This window comes from Morus notabilis, unplaced genomic scaffold (genome assembly GCF_000414095.1).
Source record: "Morus notabilis unplaced genomic scaffold, ASM41409v2 Scaffold307, whole genome shotgun sequence".
Taxonomy (NCBI): Eukaryota; Viridiplantae; Streptophyta; class Magnoliopsida; order Rosales; family Moraceae; genus Morus; species Morus notabilis.
Genome location: NW_010361515.1, coordinates 1,248,189 through 1,267,116, shown reverse-complemented (window position 1 = coordinate 1,267,116; position 18,928 = coordinate 1,248,189). Strand labels below are relative to the sequence as shown.

Sequence of the window (18,928 nt, the reverse complement as noted above, 5' to 3'; positions counted from 1 at the left end):
TTGCATTTGGGAGCAAATCAACAAGTTATAGTAAACGCCCTATTATCCGCTGTGAATGAATAATTTCAGGTAGATTACTTCATTATCCATGTCGAATATTTCTTGTAAGGCTCCCGGCCCACTCAGCGCACTAGGCGTGTGTCTTGTTTTGCCTTCTTTTTCACAAATTTTTCTCATGAGGACATTCGTCTAAAGCCAGAAAAGAAAACGTGTAAATGTAAAGAATAGGCCACCAACCGATCCTTATTAGAACCATTTTCTGGTATGGTGTTTTAAAACGAATCTTGACACGAATTGAAATTAGAAGAAGAGAAAAATTCCACGAAAATTAATGGAGGCTAACGGGTGTAAGTGTAACGCTGTGATGGTGTAAAGACATGACGTGCATTCTCTGCTGCACTGCTAATTGGCTACTTTTAAAAACTCATGCGCATCAAGTTATGAATAGCTCAAAGTCTACACCATATATATATATATATATAATATGACATGTAATTTGGATCAGGAAGAAGGGAAAATTTAAAATGTCACTATTTAAAAGCTTGGACTCTGTTGTTTAAAGAATGTTTCTGGGACGTCATTGCGATGATTGCTAATAGATCGTCACTTGCAGCTTATAGTAATTAGTTACATCTCCATGTTGATCGCCAACTTCAAGTGTTGATAATTACTTGTATCTAAGAAAATGAAGTAATAGATATAATAAAAAAAATAAAAGGAACTTTCAAGTTTTTCATCTACTAATTTTTAATTAGCACCATCATTAGTCTGTCTTCTTCTTTAAATTCTTTGGACAAACAAATGACGCCTTAGTGCTTTTCCTCATTCAATTATAGCATTACTATACTCTTTTTATACCACCGTGGCAACCAAAGATCAATATTTTAGTAACTTGAGAAAAGGTTTTCTGAAATCCTCAACTATTGACAAGAGTACTGCGAGCATAGAAATCGGGTATAGGTGACAAATTATACGACATTTCTTTTTAAGAGCATGACCAAAGACGCAGTATATAAAAAGTTTCTGATTTCCTTGCGGCTGTTATAGTACCATGTATGCCTTGTTCGTTTTACACGTTCGAGTTAAGAGCTAAAGTTGAAAAGTGAATTATGTGAAAGAAAATATTATACAGAAAAAGTTAAATTTAAATTTTTATGAGAGAGAACATTATAACAAAAACTTTGAGTTGTGATTCGAACGCTAAAATGAATGAAGCCGTATAATAGAAAGGTTTCGTTGAATATAGAAATGGAGAGGGATGACCCTTGGGTCTTAACCAACTAACTGGTGGCACACTATTATTGGAGTAAATAAACTTATGTATAACCTAATTAATTAACAATTCTAATGGATTTATCATTAATATATCGAGATGATCATGGAGGAGGATATTTTATGAATAATTTATGCTGCTATGCAATTTGACAAGACATCAGTAGTTGTCCCGCTCAAAAGTGAAATATTGTCCCCTTCAACTGTTCTATTATATATGGAATGTGGATTATAAATAATAATAAATTGTGCTGTCATGAAAATTCTCTTCATATTTAAAATTAAAACGTAAATCCAGCTTGGGGAGCCAGTAATTGACATAAGTGTCATTGATTTTTTCAAAGAGGATCCGTCATACATCCAATTAAATAACATAATATAGGGAGAAGAAAAGTTGAACCAACTTTTTTTTTTGGGAGTTTTTTTTTTTTCTCATCTTTTTTTTTTTTTTTTTGGGGGAGTTGAACTAGCTTAATGTCGCTATTGTAAATCGTGGACTTTGTCAGTATTTCTCCATCTATGTATGAGTTAAACTAGAATTGTACGGAAAATTTTCAACTGACTTCTATCTATTAAAAAATTTAAAGAAGTCTGCGGAGATTTGCATCATCATAACATCATATGGGGGTGATATTTAAAGCCAACAAATAATAATAAGCATTACCATTGGGTTATAGAGATATAGCGGGTCTCTCTTGTTATAATTTTGTACAAAGCTGACTTTTTGAAGTAAATATGTGCTCTTTTCCCCTTTTAGTTTTTTTCCCAATGGGTCGTGGCTAGAGGGTTTTTAACGAAGCATATTTGTAGTTTTATTCCAAAGAATGAGTTAAGGCTTTGTCTTTGGGATATAGCTTCTGGTTTTATAGGTTTTTTGTTCTGTTTTTCCGTTTGTTTAGTCTTTAATTTGGCCTTTGGGTTGTTTTATTGAAATATTTACTTTATTTTTTATTTTAATAATATTTAGTGACAGTTCTAGTAGCAGTGTGGGTGCCAACTTAGTTGAGATGTGTAATCAATCTCTGATATCAACATTCGCAGTTTATTTCAAAAAAAAATTATCATTTCTCCAGCTTGCCATCTTTATAAATCTATAAATATTCTGAGGTTGGCATTTGTAGGAAATGCTAGGATCACTTGAAATATCACTCTCTTTCTCTCTCTATGTTCTCTTAGTGCCATTTGTCAGCTCACTTCGCAAAAAAATGAAACCTTAACCATAGACCGTTCTTTTAAAATTTATTACATATTTGTCATTCTTGAATTTTATAACATTATCATTATATTATTTCTAAGTATTTGCTCTCCTTTTTTTTTTTTTCCCCGCATTGTACGTGTAAGTTTAGAGTTCGTTTCCCTTGAAAAGCTGTATATTATAACTCTTGTTTTTTTATTAAATGTGAAACGACAAGATAATCATTCATAAGGAAAAAAATAAAAATAATTTTTAAATTGGAATGTTTTTCCTTATTGCTTGTTATATTATCATTTTCAGATGTTTTTTTAAACTAGCAAAAAAATTTGCTTCTGGAAACGATATCATAACGAAAGCCACTTAACATAAAGAAGAGTAATAAGTATTATAAGCAAAGCTTTCAAAATACTTGGAAGATTTGAAGTTTGAACCAAAAAAAAAAAAAAAAAGCGTTACTCACATAATGTATTACAGCCAGTCTTTAAATTATGCTATCTCTATCTATAGTTATTTTTTTTAATAATCTTTGTTTGGTTTTTACAAAAAGCTAGAAGATAAATAGGCTTTTTGCTAAAAGGGAAAAAAAAAAAGAAAAAAAAAAAAGAAGACGTTAGTTCCGTTGGTTTTTTTTATTTTTGATGCTAATAAACAATGGCATATTTGTAATAAATTGCAAAAGAATGGTTTGTAACTAAGGTTTTATTTTTTTTATATATTTTTTTGAGAAGTGGGATGTCACATGGCAACAATGCAAGGTAGAAAGTGACATTTCAAGTGACCCTAATATTTCTCATCAACTCAAAGGCGTTGCTTAGTTTTGTTTGACTTTTTTTTTTTAAAGAAAATAAGATTTATTTTGTTTCACGTGCATATGTATAGTGTTCACGTCTGTTTTAAGAGTAAGAGGAGAGCGGATTAAAATTACATGTTCAATTTGATTGTCTAGAATGATACTTAATCAATTAGATTGTGCCACGTACGTCATTAAAAAAATTAAAATATCTTTTTAATTAACTTTTCTTTTATCTGAAGTTTAAATCTATTAAATGACGTATTATTTTTTCTATTAATTAGACGCCAATTATATGACACTAAAAATTAGTCAGGTAATTTGAGTTAATCAGACCATTGCTTTTTTTTTTTCCGAGTGCTACAGGAATTTGGTTTTGCCAGCAATTACTAATACAAAGAATGATGCAAGGATCTTTGTCCTGCCTGCAAAAGGCAAAAGCCTCTATTCATGTCATTTGTGCTGTTCTAAACAAGATAAGATAACATTTATCATGGTATACATTGAAGACCTGGATGCGACTTAGGCGCAACGTAGTTTTACTGAAATGACATACAATGACATAATGCATATAATTTAGCTTCATGACAATATATAAGAAGTATATAAGGGACCAAGTTCAGAAGTCATGATATGTGTGGAGAACATGACTTCAGTTGAATTTGTTGAATCTGTCACACGGCTATATATGGTTTCTTTGAGCTAATTCTGCTGTCAAACACTCCTTGAGTTCGGTCACTACTTGACTCATGTTTGGCCTTTTAGTGGTTTTTTGAGAAACGCATGTCATTGCTAATTCAACAGCTTTCCAAACAGAATTAGTTTCGAAATTTCCCTGCAGTCTTTTGTCAACAATAGCTTCAATGTCGCCATTAGAAATCATGAAACTTACCCATTCGCTTATATGAGTCCTCTCATGGCCTCTACTTAGAATGGCAGATCGGCAAGTGATTATTTGTAGAACTACCCCAAAACTAATAAAATCGCGTTTCTCTGTTAATTAGCCGGTTTGTTGTTGAGTATCTACGAGCATAAACCGAGGGTTTCTCCATCATTTCATATATTGGATATAAATTTTTGCAATTCTTCTAAACAATAGTGAAAATAGATTTAAAAAAAAAAAAAAAAAACTTTTACTCAGGATCGACGTACTTAGGGGCTCGTTCTTTTGAGTGAAAAACTCAAAAAAATGCAACTCGAGTTACAATTTTATTCGAGTTCATGTTCTTTTAAGTTTAAACTCGAGTTTAAACTCGAGTTCAAACTCGAGTTTATGACTAAAACTCGAGTTCAAGTTTCCCCTTCAACTCAAGTTCAGAAACTCGAACTTAAATTAATAAACAGTACTTTTTCTATTCTTAAAAATGTTATAACTTTTTCGTTTTAATTCTGATTGAGATGATTTTTTTTCTATGCGTTGACAATGAAAAGACGAATAAAACCCAACCCATATACCCTATTAAAATCTTTCATCAGCATTGATTTTTTATTAAAATACTATCTAAATACAAATTCAAGTTTTGACTCACTCAAACACAAACTCAAAAAGATTCTTAACTCAAACCATAACTCAAATGTATACAACAAAACACAAACTCAAGTTACAAGTTCAACTCAAGTTATAACTCAAATTCAACTCAAGAATTATACTCAAGTTAAACTCCAAAAGAACAAGTCCGGTGTGCCAGCAACTGTCACTAATCCCTGTTTGTATGTGCAATATTGTATATTCTGTGGGTGCGACCTTAAATGATGTCAGAGGCTTAATTTTAAACTTGTTTTATTAGAAAAGTATGAAAGTCCCCATCACTTTCTCGTAATTTCATTTCATCAAAATGTGGGGCTTGTTTGAAAATTGTTTTAATATTTTACTTTTAGTTTTGATTATTATATTTTCAAATATTTAATTACTTTCTTAATTATGTTTAAATTCTAAACGAGCCTCCACGTCACTAACTCAGGTGTGACTGCAACTAACGTGGATGTCACGTCCTGAAACTTCGAGGGTGACTTGGAGAGACCTAGCTACGTATTTTTTCAAGGCAAAGCTAACACGGAGCCAAGTCTTTCCAATTTTAATTATAAAAAAATTACCAATTTTGTTTATTTTGATCATTTTAGATTTATTTAAAACCATTTTCTTTACGTCAAAGTAGTTTTCTGATATTGCAGATATGGAAACCACAACACACATGCATACTTGAAGTTTTAAAGAAAACAAAAAATAAATGTAGTTATTACAGTCCAACAGCGGTAATTTTAAAATAATAATACATGCCTCAAATAACTTAAATTAAATCCAAAGGTTGACTCGCAAAACACCAAGCACATCACTGGATGATTCGACCACAAGTTCCGTCTAAGACTATCCTGAGGGGAAATTATTTTAAAGAAATAAAATAAAATGAGGGAAAGGCCAGTAGATATAAATTTTAAAGAAATTAATCAATTTACTTAATAAATAGACTGTAGCCTTTAAAGTAAATCATACCCGGAGATTTTACTAAATCTCTCTAGTGTAAAAACTGCATAGTCTCAAACAGTAATAATAGTCAGAGGAGAAACACCCCTCCTATTCACAGCCACCAGGTCGACCATCCGACACACGGATGACCTCTGATATCAAATATATATATATATATATATATATTTTTTTTTTTTTGGTGACGCAAGTGAAAGCAGAATATGTCCTATTAGCATGTTTGGAAGGTTTTTCCCTCTTGTTTCTTAAGTACTTTCAATAAAAAATATTGTACGGATAATATTCAATATGGGGCATCATTAATTATTCAATATGGAGTATTTATCTGCACGTAGCTTCATGAATTATATATGTGACAAGGTACTGTTGAAGGCCAAAGTCATAGGATGAAATAAATATATAGCAGCGGTTTTCGTCACGAATTTCCTTTGTTGCTCGACAGACTGGCAAAATTATTCTCAGTCAACACTACTCCTTTAATTTTTAAAACGCCAGTACTGGATTGCTAACCCGATATCACCATTGGCAATCAATCATGGAATTGGTAAACCATCAAATTAATTGACCGATAACAATTCAATAATCTTTCTGTTGCTTAAATTAGGCTGTGGTCTTCGGCCTTTAAAACTAGTTTATTTTTGTGAGAATTCTTTAAGTTTTTCTAGTCAAAGGGTGCCGTGCGCGTGGCCACGTATCAGTCCATCAACAGGGGAATTCTGCTGTGATTTGAGTATTTAGAAACTCCTATCGGATTCATTCAACAAAATATATACATTTTGAAATACCCATAAGCTCCGACCTAACATTCAAGAGCACTAATTTAATCTGAACTATGCTAGATAGTTCGGACATTGCCCAAAATCTTATTCACCCGCAAGCGTACGGTGTCAAGTTTTGATAGTATAGGGTGAGTGAGTATCGTCTCCACAGGGATTGGGTGAAATTACCGTTGAGTACCACGATTATCATAACTCAATTTTATCTAGGCAACCAAACTAAACGAAATAAAATAAAACATAAATGGGTATAAATACAAAAATAAGATAAATTATGGAAACTTCTATGCACAAATGTACTAGGGACTTCACCTTATCATTCTTATGTTCATCCTTATGTTCATCCTTATAAGCCAGTGCTAGCCAATTCTACTCAAAATATGGAATCTAACCTCGCTACCTCTCCCGAGCATCAAACGAAGTCATATGCATGAATACCCAAATCAATATTCTTATTTAACCCATTTACTCATACACTCATTAAGTTTAGCCCTTAAATTAGAACTCAAATGTCGATTGCCTCCCGGCCTCACAACAATTGAAATCCTAGTTGATAATCAAGGTCTTGATCACCTCCCGGTCTCACAATATCCTAGACTCCCAACGAGATTACCTAAGTGTTGATCTCCTCCCGAACTCACAACAACCTACACTATGTTTCCCAATTTTGGATTATGAAATCAATCTCTCCCGAGCATCAAAATCGCAATCTAAAATTATCTAACTCATTGGTCACATAAATTAGAAACATTAAGCATAGATAAACATAAAAAAATTAAGATGGAATTTAACTAACAATTGACAAGATAATCAAAACATGGTTCAAATAAAGCTACATCAAGCCCTAGAATATGAAGTCTAGCTCAACATAGAGGAATTCATAACCAAAATCACAAATTTAAGAACATAAATAAAAAACTACAAAGCAAAGGGAGAAGGAAGAGAAAACTCTTGTGGAGATGAGCTTCAAGTCTTCAAGTCTTCAAGAATCTCTCCCAAGCATTCTTCAATAATCTCCAACTCCAAGCTTCTCTCTCTATGAATTTTTATGTCTCTCGTCCTCTCCAAGTTGGGACCTAGGATTTCTTTTGTTTAAGTATGCTCAAACATGAAGAAAATCTAAGCCACACTCATTCAAGGGTCAAAAATGGCCTTTCAACATTGATCAAGGGCCAAAAAGGCCCAAAATACTCATTTCAGCACACGGAGGGGCGCGGCCGCGCAGCAGGTGTAGCAATTGCTTTCATTAGATTTTTTCTTGGACCAGCAATCTTTAGCCTTATGGCCCTTCTTGCCGCAGTTGTAGCAATTCCCATCAAACTTCTTTCTCCACTGAGAACTCTTGTTAATTTCAAATAGAGAAGTCGTCTATACAAACTTTTCGAATTTGTAGTAATTGAAAGTTCATGGAAATTGCTTCAAGAATACATAGCAAGAAATGGTACTGATCTAGAGATTAATAGACTAGCACTTACATGAAATATATTAAGAGAGTGAAATTAAGGAGATGATGCAAGAAATTGTTGGAAAAGAAAAGAACACTCCACACACGAGAATATTGGCAAAATTCTACCTTGCCATTGGACTGAGTTCTGTAGTCATATTTATAGATAATATGTCAGTTGAATTTGTGGAGTCTGTCAGTCGACTATTGTTCCTTCGAGCTAATTCTATTGCCAAAGACTCATTTAGTTCAGTCACTACCTGAGTCATGGTTGGCCTTTTAGTGGATGAAACAGATACACAAGCCATTGATATTTCCACAGCTTTCCAAACAGAGTTGACTTCGAAATCTCCATTTAACCTTGGATCAACAATACTCTTAATGTCCCCGTTAGCTAGCATGAAACTGACCCATTGGCTTATGTGAGTCCTCTCATCATGATCATGAGTTCTCCTTATGGCAGGTCGACTCGTGATCATCTCCAATAGTACAATTCCAAAGCTATAAACATCACTTTTTTCATTTAGCCTATTTGTCATGTAGTACCTGCAGAGGAAAGTATATGAAACTTGGTTCAATATAATTGCAGGAACATTACTAATATCTAGTTTTATAAATTTTTTTTTTGGAAGAGATGCATTTTTTGTCTTCTTTTTCTAAATTCATATAAACCACTGCTATAATTAATTTATAAACCATTTTTTATTTTTTAACAACATGTGCGCTCTGTAAATGACAGAGAACTTACTCAGGATCAAGATATCCAGGTGTGCCAGCAACAATTGTAGACATATGTGTGCCATCATCAGTAGGAAAACTTTTAGAAAGACCAAAATCAGCTAGTTTGGCTTGAAAATTCTCAGTTAACAAGATATTTGTGGTCTTGACATCTCTGTGCACAATAGGTGGCTTGCAGCCGTTGTGAAGATACTCCAATCCTACATTTCAATATCCACACTTATTGTGTTGTAAACATCTGAAGTTTTAAGGACATTAATGTTGCTTAACTAGATGCATGATACAGCTGTACGAGCATGAGCTTTATAATGCTTTAAGGACCTATGCGTGCTCCGTTCTTAGCAGTGCGGAACTATTTTGCAAAAGCGTCACCCCATCACATTATTATTTTAAAAAAAAGGAGAAGAAAATTATCAAAAACAAAAACAGTCGAATCAACTTTGTGCAAACCTTGTGCTGCATCAATTGATATTTTAAGTCTTCCTTCCCAACCCAGAACCTTTCCATTGCTAGCACCTGTACATAAGATTCAAATTTATGATGCTTTACGCTTTCCTCAATAATTAGTATGGTGATAAAAAAAAAAGAAAAACTAAATTAAAAGGATGATCATGATGAGGAAGAAGAAAATTAAATTTTTAGTGTAGAGAAACCCACCTGAAAGATGAGAATCTAAATTTCCATTTGCCATGTACTCGTAAATTAGAGCCATGTTGGTTCCTTCATTGCAATGCCCAATAAGACTAGTCAAGTTTCTATGATGAACTCTCATAAGAAGCTTAACCTGTACATGAAATACCCGCATTAAAATTAATATATATATATATATATATGTGTGTGTGTGTGTGTGTGATCATAAGCTCACTAATTTAGGACCAAAGAGAAAAAAACAAGAAAACAAAACCATAAGCTAATAATTTTGTGTGGAAGCGAAATTAGAATCAGAAAGCAGTTGATGATTGCCAAGTAATTAAAATGACGACGAGCTGAAAAACAAAAAACTTTGAAAACGACAATGAAATGTAAAACAATATCAATATAAACTTAAAAAACGACAATATCCTAAAATCGACAGCAATCTGCTAAATAATAATAGCCTGAAAACAACAATTAAATATAACTTAAACTAACAAGTAAGCTGGAAAACAAGCTATAAGGTGAAAAAAAAAGCCATAAGGTGAAAAATGACACAATTTTGAAAACGACATCACCATGGAAAATGGCAGTAACTTTGATAAATGGCAATGATATCCAAACAACCTCAAACAACAACAAAACAACATAAAACTTGAAAAACGACAACGAAGTGAAAATGACAAAACCTGATAAACCACACTGATATCTAAAAACAACTTTAAGAAAGATGACAACAACCTTATAAGAGTATAACTATATATGAAAACCTTATAAATGACAATGAATTTTAGTTTCGGCAAAGAACTTGAAGAAAAGATCTTTCATGTATGATGTGATGATAACGAAGATTTTACTTGGGGCAATGCCTCCAAGTAAGGCATAACGCATTTAAGTGAAAGAATACTGATGTTAAAGGAGAAGCACTTGTAGTTGAGAGGTGAACGGCAATAAATGGAAAGAAACGACAAATAAATATTATAACGACAGACAAATAAAGAAATGCAAAACGACGGATAGGTGTTGAAACCACATAAATTTTGAAAAACAAGAAGACAAATTATAGAGGACTGCCTGCTAAACGGCGTAAGTAATTCGAATACATGAATCTATCTATTTAAAAAAAATGAAAAAGAAACTATCTTTGAAAACAACATAAATCAAGTAAAACAACAAAAATAACTTCCGGTGAAAACAAAGGTAGCGACAGAAAATTTAAAGAAATGATAAACAGGAATTAAGAGAACATGCCTCTGCTTGAAATTGTTGATAGCCCTGAAGCGATGAAGGAGAAAGCATCTTCACAGCTACTTGAGTGCTGTTATCATCTAAGCAGCCATGGTAAACTGTTCCAAATCCTCCTTTTCCAAGAATTCTCTCAAAGTTGTTTGTCATTTTTATGATCTCAGCATACGTGAATTGTCGTTTTCTAGACTCCAATATTGAATCATTCCAATTTATAACATTGGATTCCGCATTCACAGTTACACCTATTAAGTATCCCCATGGGAGTTTCAAGAAAACTTTCTTGATCATCTTCAATTAAAAATCTTCGAAAATTAACCTCAGCGAGCTATAATGTACAAAGAAAAAAAAAATTCTCCCTTTTTCTACTGAAGATATATGAAAAAACAGGTTGTTACCTGGTTTCTTTTTCTTTCTCAGAGTCACTAAAATGGTTGCTGCTATTGAAATCAGGATTACCAATCCACCAACCGATGCTGCTATCGGAATCAGAATATTGTTATTGCTCTTCTTCTTCTTTTTGCATGGAGACGAGGCACATAAATCTAGATTATCTTCATAACTAGCAAGTATCAACAAAGTATGGTCAACTAATGCAAAATGGCACGCACAAAAAAAAAGGATATATTATGAACAGCGTTTATTTTCTCTCAATCATGAATTGAAAAATACTGGAAAAATATTATGAGGTCCTCTTCCAATTATGTGAAAAGAAGAAAACACACCTTAATGATAACGAACCACTCCTTGATCTTTCAATAAGTTTAGTTGGAATTGAGCCAGTGAGTTTGTTTCTTCCTAGGTTCCTGTAACAAAAAGAAACAAAAATTTTATATCCTATACTTAAGAATTAAATAATAACACAAGTTGTTTATTCTAAATCACTTACAGGACTTTTAAGTATTGTAGCGAAGACAAAAATTCGGGCACTGATCCAGTTAAGCTATTGTTTGACAAGTCCCTGAATAAGCACGGATTTCGAATATGGTGGTCAGTGGTCAATATGTACAAGAGATTTTTGATAATAACAAACTTGGATTATCTGGTTTGTCGCTAATTATTAACTTTAAATCAAGTACTTACAGGGACTCTAACATGCTGAGTTTGGATATGTGTTCGGTTATATTCCCAGTTAATCCTCTGGACGACAAGTCCCTGATATTAACCATTTATAACACAATATTCAATATCTGATAGTTTTAATTAGGAAAAGCAACAATTGGGACTAAATTGAAACAAATTGTGGTGTGATTAACTTACAAGGACATAATTCGAGGAGGATCGAAAACATCGTTGGTACAGTTTAGACCTGACCATAAGTATCCGATGGGAACACAAGGGTCTCCATCCCAGTTTCTCTCCACACCATAGGTTGACTTTATGCTAGTGATGGCTTCCACTAATAATAACGTTTATGTCGCGATCCATTAGTATTCATACAAAACTAGTGAAAAAAAATATCATTCATAGTACATGAAACAAGAAAAAGAAAAATTAAAAGAATAGAGACAGAGAGAAAAAGAGAAGACTTAGTACTCGATGCAATCAGACATTTAGAACTCGTAAGGATATTTTTTATTTTTTTATTTTTTTTATTATGAATAGAGAGAAGACAATGAACTTTTGGAAAGCGTATAACAGCCAAACTAGATTGGCAACTACTAATCAATATTATTTATCAAAAAACTCCTGTAATTAAAATATATGGATATATATATGTATGAATGTATGTATGTATATATGTATGTATGTATGTCAAGCGAATACCCTATATATACATACCATCATCTTGCTGTGTCTCTGATAGCGAAAAATCCAGCAGAGTATAGAACTCAATCGCATTGAGAATCGGTGGCAGAGTTGAATTTTCGAGTTTGTCGATCGAAAAGCTATAGTTTGATTCCCCAGTTATGGGTTTGGTGCTGTAGATGGTGGTCGATGATAAGTAGTCGGGAACAACGGGTCCATACAAGAGCCTTCCATTTACGTTGATATTGAAAGCTCTGTAATCGTCTGATTCAAGGCGTCGAAGCTCGGCAAAGTGTATGTAAAGATAATATCTGTCACTTTCATTTGGTGGCTCAATGTGGAATTCAATGGAATTACCACTCTCATCTTTGGGCGTTGCCGCCGTGCTCATTACAATGGACGGTGGCCAGTAGTCGATGTGAGTTTCGGGATCAACGGTGAGTGATGAAGTTAATTCAGTCCACGCATTGTCGTAAAAGGGGATCCAGATTCGATCATAACCGTCGTACGGATACCTAAGGAATTAAAAGCATTTATAAGGAAGCTATTAACTGTCTTTAAACCAACCTTGTGGTACAGTAACTTAAAACAGAATCATATATATTGTATTAATTTTTCATAGAGATAAATTCTATTAAATGTCACAGTACATGACATATTTATAGGAGTAGAGTTGGAATACTACATTTTTTGGAATTTCTTAGGATTAGCAAAATTGCGCAGTAATTATTTTAATGATTTTCACGTTTTATCCTATTAACTTACATATAGTGATTATTATAATACTTTAATTTTTTTCATTTTTTATGAATATTCTAAAATTTTGTGTTATGTATCAGCATAACTAATAATAAGGTTACAACTTATATATATGTAAAACTCACCCAAAATTCTATTAGTCGGTAAATGTTTCTAAAGTGCCAAATTTTCATTAGATTTCATTATATTTTCTTGCTATTATACTCTACATAATCTGTTATTCAGAAGCGGGCGCTACAAAATTTTGAAATTATATGCAAACTAATCTGGGGGCAAGAATTAGCGGAGTTTTGTTGATGGTTAATTAATCTAATTGCAGGGAGTAGATAAAAAGGGGAATCACAAGATCACCTGTATGAACTATTGGTGGTTGAACCAGGATCAAATCTTGCAAACAATGACAAGGCATGAGAATCACCAATCATATAAGTGGTATTTTTCAAAGGCCTCAATTCTAATGCTTGTATAAACGGTGTCCCAAATCCAGTGTTGACAAGACACACATGGACATAGTTCCGCGGAGGAGTATGTATGATCTCTTTTACGACGCCCGAAGATACGGAGTCGAATTTCACGGCATCCCAAAAATTAGCTCCTATGTGCAGATCAAATCTAGGAGTCTTGTTTTGGCCGTCGTAGTCGCCATAAAAGAACGTTGTTCGGATCAAGTACTTAGTACCCTTTTCCACGCTTATTTTGTAACAGTTTCGGATTCCTTCAGGGAAGCTTCTGAGGTATGTTATTTGCTGTTGAAGATTGGCTCTGTATTTGGGCAATATGGTTTTACTCACGCCAGTATCAATGAAAGCCGCGTCCGAAATGTAGTTTATGGTTGTTGATTTCTCACTGTAGCTAGAATTATCAGGCCGCCCACAGTCTAAGCTAATGAAGTCTGAGACAAAAAAAAAAAAGAGAAGCCTTAGCCATATACTATCGAAAAATTATTAGAAAACATCAAATGAACTGATAATTTGAGATAATATATAATTTGATTATTTTCACCTGTTTGATCCTGTGCATGGACGATGTGTACAAGTGCAAAAACGACAAGAAATACAAAGAGGAAGCTGTGTTTGGACCTCCCCGTTACCCTCATACTGTCCATCAGCGCTAAGCAGCTAGCACAATTAGTATGCAAACTTGTTCTATATATATATATATATATATATATATATATACAATATACATATACATATACATATATATACATACACACACATACATGGATATATATATATTTATATCTTGTATGGAGACATGTATTAGCGCTCAACTAGTAGTCTTAGGTGGCTAATTTCATTTTATTAATGAAAAATTACACTGACATCCCATGACTTTTGTTGATATTATATATATATATATATATAGTTTTTTAATAAATGGTTATATATCCTTGATTGAACTTAATTACACCGACACTCCTCTGATTAACTCCGTTCATTTGCAAAATATTGAAATGATGAAAATATCCAAATAATCTCAGTCCTTTACATGCTAATAAAAATTGGTCTGCACTGTTAAATCTGTGAGAAATTTTGAATTGATTTAGAATGTTAACTTCGACCATGTGAAATATTTAGCCGACCCTAATCCCGAAATCAAAGAAACCCTGATCCCGAAATCGAAAGAAAGTTTTAGATGGAGTCACTGTGAAATTTTTAAGCTAAGGGGATGTAATTGAAAAAAAATTAAGGGATTTATTAAGTGGCTGCTATTGTAATATTGAAAAAAAATTAGCGATGAGGTGCAGAATAATTTTTCCTTTTATTAATTATGGAATCAAATGCAATATGGACTTCTTCTCTTTTCTTTAATTTTTTTTTTCTATTTTACTTTTCGGCTTAGTGTCAGTTTCATATATATAATAGGCTAATTCAACGATGCTAATATCATGTTGTGAGATTGTAATTGGACTTTATCAACATGTTTATAATATTTGATTAGAAAAACCTCTCTCTATATATAATTTTTTTATTTCTTTTGTGGTTGATAAGAATTTTCTTCAATATAAATTACTTAGAAAAAAATATCTACTTGTGAGACATTCAATAGAAAAATAGAAAGTCCATCATGCAATTAGTAAAACTCATGATGCCCGGATGGAGTAATGTGTTGGCCGGCAGCTAGCCTACAACCTTCCGTACTCATTAATAGAAAATTAACAACTTGGACATAACAATACCGAGCCATTAAGGCTCCAGAGCTGGCTTAAGCCCACCCTCAAATTTTTTTATTTTAAAAAATATTATCTATATAAGTATGTATATATTATATTACATTCATATATGGTTAATCTCCACTAAAATTAATCTCATAGCCTCCATCAAAGATATCATGACTTTCTCCAAAAATTCAATACACATAAAACTATAAACTCAATCTTTAATGGCCTTAATGATGAAATTAATATACAATAATTTCAAGGCATAAAAATCCATCGAGAACAATTATAGTGCATTAATAGATTTTTTTATTAAATTTTATTTTAATTATTAGCCCCCACTGAAAATTCATGGTTCCGTCACTGCAAATCACAACTAATAATTAAATGCAAGTACAGTATTGAGTTTTTAGGCTCAAGCTTACTAAAATTAGTAATAGTTTATCCAATATTTAATTAAGACCAGCTGGGATGAGGTCAAAGTTTCGACTATTCCAGTAGTAGTGTAAAATAATATGTTGTATCTCGTACGATAAAATGAGCAAGTAGACCTTCGTTTATAAATGGCTTTATAATAAGGCTATGACTCAAAAGGAAAGAGTAATAATAGAGCTTATTATCAAATTCTGTATCCCTCCACGTAAGCTGTCTATGCAATCATTGAACTAGCATAATCAATTACTGATAACTTATGCAAAATGAGCTACTTAAAACCCCACTTGATCACTATCAGAAATTCATAGACAATTCGTGTTTTTTTTTTTTTTCTTTTTTTAATCCATTACGTCCTCATCATTAAAAAATATAATAAAGACTTGTAATGAAGTCGTCCCGTGTGAGTTTCCATGTAATTTCATACATTTATCACGAGTCAACTTAAAACTGGAATCTTACGCAAACACAATATTTTAGGCAAACATTCTTACAAAATTCTTCTTCTTAAAATTTCCTTAGAATATAGTTGTTTTTCTTAAATAATTCGACCCCAAAGTCAAGAAAAAGACACCTCCAGGCCCTTGCCCCTATCTCAAAATTCTTTTAGACTAGGTTGCAGTAAAAGCACTTTCATTTCATATAATATTGGTACTTTTTTTCGATTTGATTAAAATTGGACTGGATTATTTCCTTTAAAAAAAATAAAAAAAAGTAAAAAGATCGGACCTGTTCATGGCTGAAGGCTAATGAGAATTTTTTTTTCTTTTTTAAGGATTTCAGTTTTGGCCAATTTGATAGTAAACAAAAACTTACATTAGATGATACCGTACGTCCAAGCCAACTATTCTACTTCCTTGCTCGACAAGATCAACCCCAAATTATCCATATAAATGATGGAAAAGATTTCAAACGTAATCTTGAATGATCAAGCAACAAACAACGGGATTCATTTCTTAGTTAGGTTTGTTGTGATCACAAGCAGGGATATTTTCGGTCCCATTGAGAAAAACATGATGCGGGTCCTTAATTTTATTTTAGTATTAAATTCAAAACTCTCTAATTTAGAGACAACCATACTGATCGTACTCTTTTGCTAATTACAAGCTTCTCCCTTGAAAGGCTTAACCTGAATTGTGGATGAAAAATAAAAAAGAAAAAAAGATTAAAAAAATATGGTTTTTCATTTTATTGACGTTAGGTTTTGCGAGTATAAAGTCACTGAAATCCGTGAGATGGACATAGCTTGTTGAATATGTGTTCATTCATATACAGCATTACAGAGTGTGGTAGAGGTAAAGTCAACTTCTTTGGGAGCTATTCATTTTCTCCAAATTATACAACATTTAAAAATATTTAATATAACCATTTAAGATATAACTAAAGTCAATATATGTTAGTCGTTAGAGAGAGAGAGAGAGAGAGAGAGAGAGAGAAAGCATAGAATTTCTAATTATTAGTGGCTCATTAGCTTGCCATTGACCGTTCAAAGTAGAAGGCCAATTTGACATTTTTTTGCCGCATTTTTAGTAAAACAGAAATTTGGTGCGCAGTCGTTACAGTCCGTTGTCAACTTTTTGCTATTCGGCAAAATCAACTTCAAATAAGTTAGACTTGAAAATGATGAAAAAGATTCCAATCGTAATTCTTCAACAATATTCATATACAAAGAACACCTTCCAGATTAACTTCCAGATTAATAAGATGGACTGGAATCAGAATTTTTCTTCTATGATCGATCGGTATAAACAATATTCAAGTTGGATCAGTTTCTCCTCAATAAATAAGTGCTTGGGCCAAAAAAATCCTACCTAATGGAGAAATAATTGAAGAGGTGACAAAACCCTACACTTTTCATTACAAAACCAATAAAATTGCTGATTATGGGCATGCTAATTTGTTGATTCTTGGATACGAAGATACCAAATGGGCTACATCAAACTGGCATGCCCAGTAACCCTTGTGTGGTATTTAAAACATCTTTCTAGTTATATCGCCAATCTTTTAGATAAGCCTCTTAAAGAATTAGAAGGCCTAGTATATTGCGATGCGTGATTTGATAAAAATTATGATTTACAAATGTTGAATGAGAAACAGTCATCCCATTCAACCAAATTAGGATGCCTAGATTTGACATGTCTCTTGGTAGAAGTAATATGAAACTTAGAATATAATTATAATTATGGGTATGTTCAATAATCACAAATAAAAAGGGGAATTGGGCAATGGAAATAAAAAGGGGAATTGGTCAATGGAAACTACGAATAGCAGCCCATAGTATGAACTAATAACAGTGATATATAGGTTCAGATCCTTTAGTAGTTTAGTGAAATTACAAATTCTACGTTGATCGTAACATAAACCCTTGAAAACGTATTCCATATGTAAATATAAGATTGCTCTTGGTCCCTGCTTGTCCCATATTGTGACGACCCTAAGTTTTGATCACTATCATATACTCATACTTAACATTACTTAACCTCTAACACTTACTAATTATAACCTCTTAAAATTCAGGCTAACTTTTTTTTTCCATGTACGTCTAAATGCTGTAGCATTTAGCTAGTCTTCTGTTTTCAAGTATTTGTAAAATGTTGTAGCATTCTAACAGCATTCTGTACATTAGTCATTGTCAAAATGCTGTAGCATTCTGACAACATTCTGTTATAATAGTCATACCTAAAATGTTGTAGCATTCTGACGGCATTCTGTTACATTAGTCATCAAAATACATAAAATACTATTTTATTTTACACATAATGTTCAGCAGCGTTTCCAAAACACGTGATGCATCCACAACCCACTTGCCCACACTCCACTGCTGCATCCTCTCTGCATGCCCAACAACAAGTTTCAGGGAGCTGGTGCCTAACCCGAGCTTCCTACAACACGAACAAACTTAATGAGCTTTCGCTCAGCAAGTATCAATAGGTCATAACAGATGCAATAATTATGCATACCCATATATGCATTCATGTCATATATCATAATACATTCTGTACTACCAAAACATGTATGGCTTATGTTCTTCTTCTTTCATTACATTCTTTGTTCTGCTTTCGTCTCATTTTAGTCGTTCACATCGTATTTTCACGTTCTGAACGACTTTCATTTCGTGTTTCTCATTCTTTTCATTCTTCTTTACAGATACCGTACCTTTATATGGAATGGTTTCTGTTTTTCATTTTCTTGTCTTTTACTTCTTATGGGCCCTGTCCTGTTGTACCATAGCGCGCATAACCAGTGAGGAGT

The 18,928-nt window shown here is 32.9% G+C and overlaps 1 protein-coding gene across 1 annotated transcript; it reads right to left on the bottom strand.

Annotated features, from left to right (window-relative positions):
- Positions 1-8,084: 8,084 nt before the first annotated feature.
- LOC21408975 (LRR receptor-like serine/threonine-protein kinase IOS1) lies at positions 8,085-14,188 on the bottom strand. Its single transcript, XM_024166725.1, has 13 exons — positions 14,086-14,188; positions 13,435-13,975; positions 12,358-12,839; positions 11,836-11,974; positions 11,659-11,730; positions 11,465-11,536; positions 11,301-11,381; positions 10,974-11,137; positions 10,582-10,820; positions 9,355-9,481; positions 9,148-9,213; positions 8,708-8,897; positions 8,085-8,505 (listed from the first exon to the last, which is right to left on the bottom strand). The coding sequence occupies exons 1-13, from the start codon at positions 14,186-14,188 to the stop codon at positions 8,085-8,087; spliced, it is 2,697 nt and encodes an 898-aa protein (XP_024022493.1).
- Positions 14,189-18,928: the final 4,740 nt, after the last annotated feature.

What these genes read in the sequence shown, in the direction of transcription:
- LOC21408975 (XM_024166725.1), bottom strand. Translation starts at nt 14,188, where the DNA reads ATGGACAGTATGAGGGTAACGGGGAGGTCCAAACACAGCTTCCTCTTT. An exon ending in CTACAATACTTAAAAGTCCT is followed by an intron (nt 11,382 to 11,464) that starts GTAAGTGATTTA and finishes TTTTTGTTACAG; the next exon opens with GAACCTAGGAAGAAACAAAC. An exon ending in TTTAGATTCTCATCTTTCAG is followed by an intron (nt 9,214 to 9,354) that starts GTGGGTTTCTCT and finishes TCTTATGTACAG; the next exon opens with GTGCTAGCAATGGAAAGGTT.